This window comes from Homalodisca vitripennis, chromosome 6, assembly GCF_021130785.1.
Source record: "Homalodisca vitripennis isolate AUS2020 chromosome 6, UT_GWSS_2.1, whole genome shotgun sequence".
NCBI lineage: Eukaryota > Metazoa > Arthropoda > Insecta > Hemiptera > Cicadellidae > Homalodisca > Homalodisca vitripennis.
The window spans coordinates 64,891,636-64,904,047 of NC_060212.1; the positions used below are offsets into that span (position 1 = coordinate 64,891,636).

The 12,412-nt window shown below is 34.6% G+C and overlaps 1 protein-coding gene across 1 annotated transcript in view; it reads right to left on the reverse strand.

The window, feature by feature from the left end:
* LOC124365411 (ankyrin-3-like) overlaps window positions 1-6,315 on the reverse strand; it is a 28,329-nt gene extending 22,014 nt beyond the window's left edge. The window contains exon 1 of the mRNA XM_046821391.1: window positions 6,167-6,315. Within this exon, the coding sequence (XP_046677347.1) occupies window positions 6,167-6,207 (41 nt within the window). The 5' untranslated portion in view covers window positions 6,208-6,315. The remainder of the gene's footprint in view (window positions 1-6,166) is intronic.
* Between the last annotated feature and the right edge of the window lie 6,097 nt (window positions 6,316-12,412).

The window sequence follows — 12,412 nt, forward strand, 5'->3', positions numbered from 1 at the left end:
AGTCATTTTAGACATTGAAGGTGCCTTTGATAATACAGCCACTCAGGCGATTATCAATGCGGTCTCGGGACGTGGCGTTGATGGTCAGGTGTGTGACTGGATAGGGGCCTTGCTCACGGACAGGGTTGTCGTTACAACCCTTATGGGAGCAAGTGTTAGTGCAAAGGCTACGAGGGGCTGTCTGCAAGGCGGCGTCCTCTCTCCTCTTCTGTGGAACCTGGTTGTGGATGACCTGCTAAATTCTTTGAATAGCAGCGGTGTCTTTGCACAAGGGTACGCAGATGATATTGTGATTCTTGTGAGTGGCAAGTTCAACACAACAATCACGGAACTGACCAATGCTGCTCTGAACATGGTGGGAAACTGGTGTGATAAGGTTGGCCTCACCGTCAACCCCACCAAGGCTGCCGTGGTTGCCTTTACCAGGAGGCGACAGATGGAGGGCATTGGTCCCTTTCTATTTAAAGGCTCACCCGTTGAGCTGAAGCCTGAGGTCAAGTACCTGGGCGTGATCCTAGATAGGGTTCTAAACTGGGAACCTCATCTAGAAAGGGTCATTGCCAGGGGTAAGTGGTCTCTAATGCAATGCAGACGTGTGATAGGTGGGCCCTGGGGACTGAAGCCGAGGCTCTTGTACTGGCTTTATGTTTCCGTGGTCAGACCTGCACTAATGTACGGAGCTGTCGTATGGTGGCCAAAAACGGAAGCCAAGACGGTGGTAGCACATCTGGCGGGTATCCAAAGGATGGCCTGTCTCGCTATCACTGGGGCTTTTCCTAGTGCGCCAGGCGCGGCTCTGGACTGCTGTCTTAATCTCGCCCCCCTGGACATTGTCATTCGAGCTATGGCCAGGAGGAGTGCCTACTGTCTTCAGCAGACGGGACTCTGGTCGGGCTGCAGCTGTGGGCACTGCAGAATTGGCACTCTGATACAGGAGGATGTTTTGCACATGATCTCTGATCAGATGCCACAAAAGTTTTCCTTTGACAAACCCTTTAGGATTATTTTACCCTCAAGGGATGACTGGTCAGAGGGGAAGAAACCTCTCCCACCAGCGGAGCTCGAGTGGTACACAGACGGCTCCAAAACAAAAAGCGGCACAGGCGCTGGAATTCTGGGAGTGAGACCATGTAGGGAGCTGGTGGTTCCTATGGGTCCGTATCCGACAGTCTTTCAAGCGGAGGTCGCAGCCATTATGGAATGTGCTCGTGAGAATCTTCGTCTGCGATATAGGGGCAAGACGATTAACATTTTCACGGACAGTCAGGCAGCGCTGATGGCGCTGGATTCTTGCACAATCAAATCCAAACTGGTTTGGGATTGCTATCAGACCGTTTCCTCCCTTGCCAGAATCAACAATGTAACCGTTTGTTGGGTTCCTGGTCATGAGGGGATTCTTGGGAACGAAAGAGCTGATGCCCTGGCCAACCAGAGCTCAGCAACAATCATGACGGGCCCTCAACCATTCTGCGGTGTTCCAAGGTGTGAATCCTCTAGGGTTGTCTCGAAATGGATTCGCGCGGAGCATGAGAGAAGGTGGAGGTTGCATCCGGGTTTGAGAGTGAGCAGAATGGTATTACAGTCACCTTCCTCCAAGATGGCTTCGGACCTTCTCTCATTAAACAGATCAATGTCCTCTAAGGTAATTGGTCTCATTACGGGGCATGGTCACCTGAAGAAACATCTACACAGAGTTGGCATCCTCCAGGAGGATCCGCTCTGTGGAAGGTGTAATGAGCAGGAGGAGACTGCTGAGCACCTGCTCTTTGATTGCCCTGTAATAGCAAGAGAGCGGTATGCCATCTTTGGTAGCTTGGACAGGGGTGGTGAATTTTCCCAGGAGGACTTGATAGGTTGTCTTCGGCGGTTCGTTGAACTGCTGAAGTTGTAGACTGGTAGGCCTCATGGTGTTTCCGGGGTGCGCAAAAAGCCCTTGAGGCTTAAGTGCATGGCAGTAGGCCGCCCCAAGAAAAAAAAAAAAAAAAAAAAAAAAAATAAAAACTAAAGAAGCATCTTCAAAGTCAGTGCAACAATGATGGCAAACTTCTTTCTATTGCTACACTATAAAAAAGCTTGTTATTTGATATAGAAAGTGCCTCAATATTGGTAGCACTTATGTAGAAGAGCAGATACGAGGTGGTATCAGAAAGTTTCCGGATTTTACTTGCCATTTTTTTTGATGTGGCTGTACAAACTGGCCTCTACTGCAATAGCCGCTGAGTCTTCATGCAGAGTTTCGTTGTTGTGAGTGGTTAGGTTATCTCTACAAGTTGTGCTTTGTTGTTTTGTGTCATCATTACGTAGCAATTTTAGTGATGGCTGATAAATTTGAGCAACAGGCTTGCATCAAGTTTTGCTTTAAACTTAATAAATCAACAACGGAAACTTTTGCAATGCTTCAAGAAGCTTTTGAAGAACATTCACTGAGCAGAAGACAGGTATTTAGTGGTACACTAATTTCAAGGGTGGCACAATTTTGACTTATGAAAGCTGTCAAGAAATTTTAACCGAAAATCTAAGTATGCATTGAGTTGCTGCAAAACTTTTGTCTTGGCTTTTGACTGTCAAACAGAAACAGTGAAGTGTTGATGTTTGCAGAGAACTCGAAAAGACATCTGAAAGTAACCCAACATTCACATCCAGGATCATAACTGGTGATGAAAGTTGGTTATGATCCAGGAAAAAATCAGCAGTCATCAGTGTGGCTGCTGTTTTGAGCAAGCCATTGCTCGAATTTATCAGGCATCACAAAAATCGCTACATAATGATAACACACAACAACAAAGCACAACTTGTAGACATAACCTAACCACTCACAACATCGAAACTCTGCAAAATGACTCAGTGGATATAGCAGCACAGGCTACAGGCGCGCACTGGCTTTTACAGCCATATAAAAAGCGAGTACAGTCCAGGAACTTTCTGATACCATCTCATAATAGTGCAGTCTCATGTAAAAATATAATTATTAAAAAAATGTCATCTTTTTTATAATATATCAAAACAGTATATACTTAAAAAAGAACAAACCTCAAGAAAATTGTATTTAATGTATTATTATAAAACCTTTAATAATTCCTTGACAAAGCAAATTAAGCTAATGAATACGTCAATGTTTTAACACATGAGAGATCACATCTACTTTCTTGATGGAAGAGGTTGTGCATAGGCAATTATGAATACTCTGTATTATATTTTTATTTTCCTTCAATATAAAATCTTTCTGAAAAAATCCTGTGATTTGTAATGTCTCTCAGAATATACTATTATAATTTGCATATAAAAAACACATTACAAGTATTGTAGCACATGATGTTAAAACACATTTGTGAAAGTCTTGTGAAGAAATATATAAGAAGAGATAGGACAAGGTCACAAGCTGCTAATATTGTTAATCAGAGTAATATTACAGAATTTCAAAAATTGGTAAACTGCTGCGGGTGCGATATTTTGCATATTAACCTTATTATAATAAATACTATTTGATTTTGACATTACCGTGTACAACTATTTTTTTGATATACATCATGCACTCATGTATTTTTAATGTGATGTTTTTGAAAAATATTAGTTGTTTAACAGTAGTTTTTTTCTAATTTTTTAGTGCAGAAATGCTGAATTTTTTCAAACAAAAGAAACAAGAATGAGATAACTACAGAACACGTTTGTGGTAAAAACATATTTCATGAAGGCTAGTGGATTATTTAATTTTGTTGACTCTTCAATTGAAATAGTATGATTATTATATATTGAAATAAAAGAAACAATGAGAAGAAAAATACAAAAGTACCGTAATATTGGTGTAGTGTCCATGGTCACACTATGGTGGATCAATCTGGTGTGACTAACACTATTGTGTCCAGTATCCATGGTGCCCCCTCCTTCCACCTTCCCTTCCCTACCATCACTTCCACTCAGCCTGACAGCCGCCAGCCATTACTCAAACTACTCTCTAAACACTCGACTGTCTGTTTACGTTCCTCCTTGCTCACTGACCCACTTGCGTGATTAAACGAGTTTTGATGACATCAGACCAAACATATTGATTTGTACCCGGTTAATAACTTAGGCTGACCTTCCTTACACACATTGACCTCAATCTTCCTGTTATTACTTCCCGATTAGTGTTGCAAAACCGAGAACGAAACATTGAGTTAGAAAATGTACTTTTTCAATTTACTGAAAGTTAAACTTGTATGATATTGTCACTGACCAGGATTTAGAAAAAAATTCAGATTCCTATTCTACATTCTATAATTTTGTGACCATTTAAATAACAAAAATTACTAGGGATATAGTTTGTTATTAATTTGGAATTACAAATTATTCTTAGAGTTTAGAATATTAATAATACAATCTTACTCTTCAAGACTATTTATTAATAATAGATTTAGCAATTCGTGCCATGACAGGAAAAGCTTAGTTTAAACTCAGTTTAGACTCAAAATTTGTTTATCCTGTGATTACACCTAAACTGGAACTTTCCCCATTACGTCACTACAAGACAACCATGACCTCGCTGTCAATGATTCAAGAGTATAATATATGATGAGAACTTCGATTTCAGTGAACAATTGTTAAAATACACAACTAGACAGATCACAGTGGTCAAAGGTTTTCAAACTCAGATCAGCTTATTACAATTTGGAGCACAAATGTTTTTCCTTGTAGGTAAGTTTATTTATTTAAATTGTCTCTTTAAACACTTGGTGATTGGTTGCAAAGATTTTTCACAATTAATGGTTTTTGTAGTTAAATTCATTTTAACTGTCTGTTTAAACAAGTATTGATTGATTCATTGCCAAGATATTTGTATCAACATTTTTTTGTATGTAATGATTTTATATTTCTTTATTATTCTGATATAATGATTTTAAATGTATGTTTGAACATGTGTTGATTGATTGCAAAGATTCTTTTATAAAAACGTCTTTTTAGAAAGAAAAAATATTTGAAAGGTGTTTGATTATCTTTTTAAGGATTTTATACATACCATGCTAAACTAAATCATATCTAAATTTTCTTAAAAAAATACTTTTTATAGTTCTAGTAAGGTTCCAAAAATAATACAAACACCAACATTCTCAGACAAAATTTGAAGATTGTTTGATTACATTTGGCATGTTGAAATAATATGTGAGAGAGGCTACTTTTTTCTGAGAATTACTAGCTTTAGAAAACATGTTATAATTATTTCTTTTTTGATGTACTTAAAAATGATTATTTGAGACTCAGTTTCAATAATAGTTTTCATGATGATTTACTGCTTTGAGTGATCTTAAAATTTACTACAATATTCAGTAATTAGTTATATGAATTTATTTTATGAACTTCTTAATACTTACATCATGACAGTAAAGATCATTGTTATGTTTGTGTTCATTAATTAATATTATTTTAAGGTAGGCTTTATAAGTAATGTCATTGTCTATTTTTAACTCATTGGAACATTTCCGTCTCATAATGACACACACCAGAAATTCTTCACGGAAGCACAAGGGGAAGAATCAGTGTAGCAAATTGTACGTGAGCTATCCAGGATAGCGCTACTTTTTGGATGCAGGAGTTGGCCTTGGAGTCATGGGTTGTATTTCTGTACCCGACAAAGAAAGAAAGAGATTTTCTGGTGTGATGTACGCTTATGAGAGTCGCTAGTCAGTGGTAGAGCTTGTGGGAGAGCCCATCTTAAATTAATAGTGGTTGGCTTGGGTGGAAGTTAGCAGGATCAGTGTATTCTTCAAGTGTACAAGACCTACAGAATTTTAATGCATATTTTGGCTTTACTGTTAAAAAAAACCACTTAATTTGCACTATTTTATGTTTTGCAAGGAATTTATTATTAAAATCATGACCATAATAATAGCTTTTTAGAGTTAAACTCAAATATGGTACTATACACTTATTGTTTTATTAAATGGTTAATAAAATAATCTAAAACATAATAACACCAAATTATAAAAACCCTGTGCTAAAACAAGTGCGTGAAAGTTTAAATTCTTTGTATTCTATACAATTCCGTACTTAATTTCAAATATTTAAAAGCTATATTTAAAAATACTGGATTTCTCTATTTTAAACCAGTTACCAATTTTAAGGCATATTCATAAAAAGTTTATGATACCAATGAATGGGACAATTTTACAGAAACACAAGATATTTTACTCACGATTTTCTTCTTGACAACGAGCGTGACAACCTGGCATCCATACTGGCTTGTGATAACTGGGCTCTGACTACGTCTCATTGAACTTTATGAGAACTTATCTCACTTCGGAGCATCGAGTTACACAAATAACTTGGCAGAATAAACAGGACTATCAGGTGTTATCAAAACTTCATTGATGTACCGGTTACTTTATCTGATAAAGATATCTTTAATCACTACACTTCAACACTGAACAGGCATAACGAACACTACTACGATTTATCCAGAATATTAATATGTTAAGACGTATGTCACATAAAATAAACTAACACAAAATTATACTGCAAACTACGACCAAGGTATGAACATTAACAAGGCATAATTTAAATGTCAAATTAAAATAATATAATGAAATACAATTTTTAACGTCCTTTCAAAAGTAAATATTTCTCTGAAGTACAACTCACTACTGCAAGACTAGGAAGAACAAATTGTTTGGTCAACTCAAAGATGTGAAAGTGCCAGACAGCCTTCAGCACATCTTATTTACAGAATAAAGTTAATTACATAGTGCTAATGAGCTACCTTCACACTGACTCATACCCCAATAGAGGAGGTGTGGAGGTATTTCCATTGAGGTTGTTATTTGTAATGAAATACCAACTAATTCTATCAAAGACATAATTTTGAAGTTTATTTGTTAATGATTTAAATCACAAATGAGTGTAAAAATACTTAATTTAATTCATAAGTGTGTTTTATGAGAACTGTCTCTTATTGACTGTACGAATTGTTTATCGTACAAAGCGTGTTAAAATAGAGAACTAAATGGTTTCCCCACATAGTCAAACCTTGAAAACAGTTTGAAAATATTTTCTATTTTTTTTTTAGCACAGAGTGTGCAACTTGACCCCATTTTGGGACCCTATCATGCTTAATTAATACACACTACTTATCACAACATCAAGAATTTTTAATCTCTTTTAGTAAATATTATAGTAAAAATTATACCTTTTAGCTCAGTCGAAAGAAAATTGAATTTTCACACGTGGTTATCATCTCGAACTGAAGATGCATTGGTAGCTTAGATGTATAATTTGAACAACAATGGCCCTCAATGTTGGCATGTTTATATACTCCTAACAATTTAAGACATTTAGAAACTCCATAATCTTGAAACCTTACAAGACAAATTCGTTATAAGCATATAAATTCCTCTGTAAAAAAGTGAACTCTATTTAGTCACAATTAATCTGAAATTGTTTGTAAACATATCCACTTATAACAATTGAATCACCTTGAACCTTAAAAGTTATCAAATAATAAGTGAGAATAAATGTTGCTTGAAATTGCTCGATAATTTTATGAAGTGTCAATTTTAATTTACATTGTGAAATACCAGAGATAAAACTTTTTCCTAATGCGAATGACCATCTTCTTCAAATGTTTTATTGGTTAAGACTGGCAAATGAACTCATCCAAGCTATGTGTAAATACTGTCTTTGTACAACATTTAGTCTGAATCTATTAAGAACTGCGGAAGTGATTGCGTTCACAATAATCCCCGAAATTTTTGATACTATCTAAAACTGTACGCCCACTTTCAATAAATCTTACAAATTCGTAAGAGAACACACATTATGGTAATGATGAGAATTCTAGAACACTTTTTTATTTTGTGCTATTGGCTAACGAACTCAATCAAAGCTCTGGGTAAATACTGCCTCTATACCAAGCTTTGTTTAGATATGTTAAAAATTACAGCAGTTATTGTGTTTACCAGATCACATTATATTGCATAAACCAATAAAGACATGCATATATACAAATCTATTCCAAACAGAGCAGGCACAAGCTATTCCGATGCATCTACTACCTCTTGCTGTCACCCAGCTCCATAAATACCCCTCCCTCTCCAAACAAAACCAGAAATTCTTATATGGCATGTTATTAAACATAACGAGAATTTTATTACTGATACAACAGGACTTTTCTTGTGTTTTTATTTGATTCCAAATAGCAATATATATAAATGAATGTTTGTGTGTATGTCCTTTATAGACTCAGAAACTATTGGACTGATTTTGATGAAATTTTTTGTGTGTTTTCAGTGGAATTCGAGAATGGTTTAGATTCACAATTTGGTCCAATTTAAATAGTTTATTTAATTAATTTTTTTATTATAAATTGTTGTTGATGTTGGAGTGTTTTGCGCTACGACACGTAATACAAAGCGAACTGATACTTAACAGCCGTTAATACTTTCAGCTGAAGTTCATCAAAGAGGCAGAAACATTTGTTTACATTTAAAATTTAGAAAACTTTTATTGTAAAGTGCTTGATCAGTAGTGTAATGCAGGTTGCATAGAAGACGTCATTGTCTAATTTTAAATTCAGGTTGCACCAATGATCAATAAACTATCTAATGCAATGAAAATACTATTAAACGCTATTATGAAAACAACCTCATTGTACAAATCCGTGAATGTTTGCACATAAGGCAATTGAATCTGGTTACATCGAAGGTAAATGAAAAGAGCCGAAAGAAGACACTTTATGATCGAAACTGGGTTTCTTTGATACATTTTCTTGAAGGCACACTCCTAAATAATACTGGAAATATCTTAGACAGAAAATTAATTTTAACAGACCGAATTAGATTGATTATAACCTAATTAGTTTATCGAGATTCATCCATATACATTAATTGTTCTGAATAACTTATAAACACCTAGCAAAAACCACGAAAAATAGAGGCAGGAATATGGTACATACCTTCATAATGCGCCCAAGAGGCTCACGAAGGAACGACTATCAATTATCTCAGCAATGTTTAGAATGTGATAGAAAAAGAATAAGTGAATATAGTGTACTGTTTTCAACGGGAAATTGCGTGCGAAGCCCCGGGCAACTGCTAGTTTATTTATAAAAACAACTCTTTTGCAATTTAGCAGTAATACATTTTATTTCAAAAAGTTTGCATAAGTTTTATTTTTAATTTAATTTTTTTCACAGGTTTATGGAATACATATTTCTCACCTAAATAACTTACCTATGTAATCTAGTGGAAGGAATAAGAAACACTTTCAAGTAGTTTCTGTTGTTCTCACTAGATCGCAGTTACTCTTTGTTAATTTCTTTTCCATTCGAATTTGCTGCCCGTATGATGGTGTTCAATTAGTTATTCTAAGTAATCAGCTGATTCTATTTCTGTTTGCGTTGTTATATCTGGACATATGTTGTAACCTCTTTTTTACATTTTCAGTTGACCTTAATATGTTTTTAAGTAAGTATTGACAATATTTTATTTTATTCATATTTTATAAATAGGCTAACTTTTGTACATAATTTTAATAAATTTCTGTACAAATACACACAATCACTTATATATAATGTTAAATTAAGCATTTGTCATAATACTTCTCCTGCAGTAAACTCAAAACACCTAAACAAAATTTAAAAATTAAATAAAACTCACTTCTTAGGGCATTGTTACAGAAAAAAAACCATCCAGTCAAAGGGTTAATATCAAAGTTTAATGAATGCTGTTTAGTTATTAATACAATGTACTAATTGCCAATATACAATATCATTATGACATAATATATCACTCAATATATTATTTAGTAAATATTAATATTGACAACATATATATTGCATGCACAACACTTAATCATTGAATGTACAGTTGATTGATTTAAAGTGGCTGGCACCATTATTCTTCTGTCCTACTTCTCTCTTATCCAGGCTGTACTGGCTTATTTCGTAAACTTTAGAACAAAGTCCTCATGTTGTATTTACACAAGAAGGAACACCTTGCACAGGGTTAATTTACTGAATATTTACAATCATCTTTGGACTGGTATAAAGAATATTTGATTCATTTTAAAGTTCTCATCTTATTTATTTTTGAGTTCTTAAACATTCAAGAAGTGATCAAACGTTTCAGGACTGATTAAAAAAAATGTATTAAAAGAAATACGTTACTGAATATTTTCTCTTAGAAAGCTATAATATTCCTTATCACCATTTCCACCACTGGAAAGATCCCATGAATTCATCCGCTGTAATGCTGTTCAACAGTTTGAGTGATTTACTATTAATTTTATCAATAGAGTGAAATCGTTGTCTTTTCAAAGGTTCTTAATTTTTAAAACAGAAATCATTCTAAGGGGCCATTTCTGGAGATGACAACTGGTGAGTGAGAATCACAGAGTATTTGTGTAAAAATTGGGAATGTGCAATGCAGAAAAAACAGGTACGCAATCACTGCCCAATGCATCACTCCCCACTTAAAATTGTTTTTATACCTTGCAGCATCATGTAAATGTGTTATGGCTTGAAAAAAGCAAACATTTGTTTCACCTTATGGAAGAATTGCAATGGTGGACATCAATTTTTAACTCTTGATAGAGTTAAACTCCAATTCGCCTTCCTCTTAGTGTAGTGTCTGGGATCTGACGCTGTAACAGACTTGATTCCTGAAATCTGGAGTCATGTTTGTCTAAAGAGATCCAACAAAGTCAGTGATAAAGAAGCTCAAAATTGCATTATAAATCTCTTCATACGAACATGACTCCAGATTTTGGGAGTCAAGTATGTAACAGAGTTAGATTGTAGATGATGCACTAAGAGGAAGGTGAATTGGAGCTTAACACAACATTCACATGATCTTCATATTGTTTGTAACTTAGCAAGCTCTTATCTTATGGATGGAGAATATTTAATCTTCCATTGTGATGAAAGTTAAAGTTAAAGTGATTGATGATTTTTATTTTAACACGTTCGCTGCAGGCGGTAACTGTGGTTACCACAGAGCCTTTGTTCTGATATGAGGTCAGTGTGCGGCCAGCACTTAATCTATCACAATGATGTATTTCTCACTCCTCGTGAGGTACTTTTCCCGCATTTTTACGCACTTCGTTTTCACATTAGACTCTTTCATTAATTTCAATGATTTAAAAAATTTTTAAAGTAGTAAGTGGTTGTGCAACACAATGCATCTTATCCCGAGACCAAGTGGTGTACAATAACCAAGTTCAAAGCGTACAACAGAGCCAGTATTGAGTTCAAACGACGAGGATGACAACATGGACGACGTAGAGTACCAGACGGACTCGGAAGTTGAGGATCCTGATTATAAGACCAACCCACACCAATGGAGTGCTCACAACTGGATTAGAATACATTTTTATAAACTTATGTACTACAATATTTGTTGTATCATTTCACGTAAACATTTAAATATATTTTGTTATAATTAATCATCACATACTTGTAAATAATAACTGAATTTGAGTGAGTTAGCGGAGATTTATATAAACTTTTAAAAATTTTTATAAACTTTACATTCATTTTGGTTTTCACATTTACGTATAAATATTGTTTATATGTGTCTAAAACGAATAAAATACAGTTTACTTAGCTACAATGTATTCATTTGGAATATTCCCACTGCCATAAAAGGGCATTCCCTAGTGCGAGCGGTAACTAGAGTTACCAGCTGGCAAGGAACAATGTGTAACCACAGTTACCACATTCCCAAAACGGTAGAGAGTGATAACTTTTGTGATTTATGAGTAATTTTCATATATTTCTATCATATTTCATCCAAAAGTAAGTAAAAATATATTTAACAGATTTCAGCATATAGGGGAACTCTATTTAGGGATTTTTAGCAGCGAACGTGTTAAGCATCATCCTAACACTTTTTCTACTCAGCTTTCCTTCAGCTACTTCAAATGAAAAGTTAAGTATACCAAATAATTTCAAAAAGGTGAACCAAGGAAATTAATTTAAAGGAGAAATAAATGCAACTAAAGTACTGAATTTTCAATATTACTGTTTAAACAAACTTGAGCCCAAAATTATTAATATTTCTAACCCAATCCTCTAGATTGGGGAGAAAAAATACTTATACTAATTATAATTGTATTATATAATTTAATTTAATATTGTCTTCCTAAAAAGTAGTTTAAATATAGTTTCTCACCTCTCATCAGAGTTCAGTTCCCTCTTAAATCTTAAGCCCATTTTTAGTTTTGATAATGTAATTGTTTTCATAAAAGGAAGTCAATATTAATCTCTATGTTGAGTTATAAACTTATTTTCAAGAAGATGACTCCTACGTCTTGAACCTAAAGTGACTCACACATGTTTTAATTTGATAAAATATAGTGTTTGTACATGCAAAATAATTGGTATTGTAAAGTTACAATTTACTGAAAAATTAATGAACAACACGGGATTAAAAAAAAGAAAGTGATT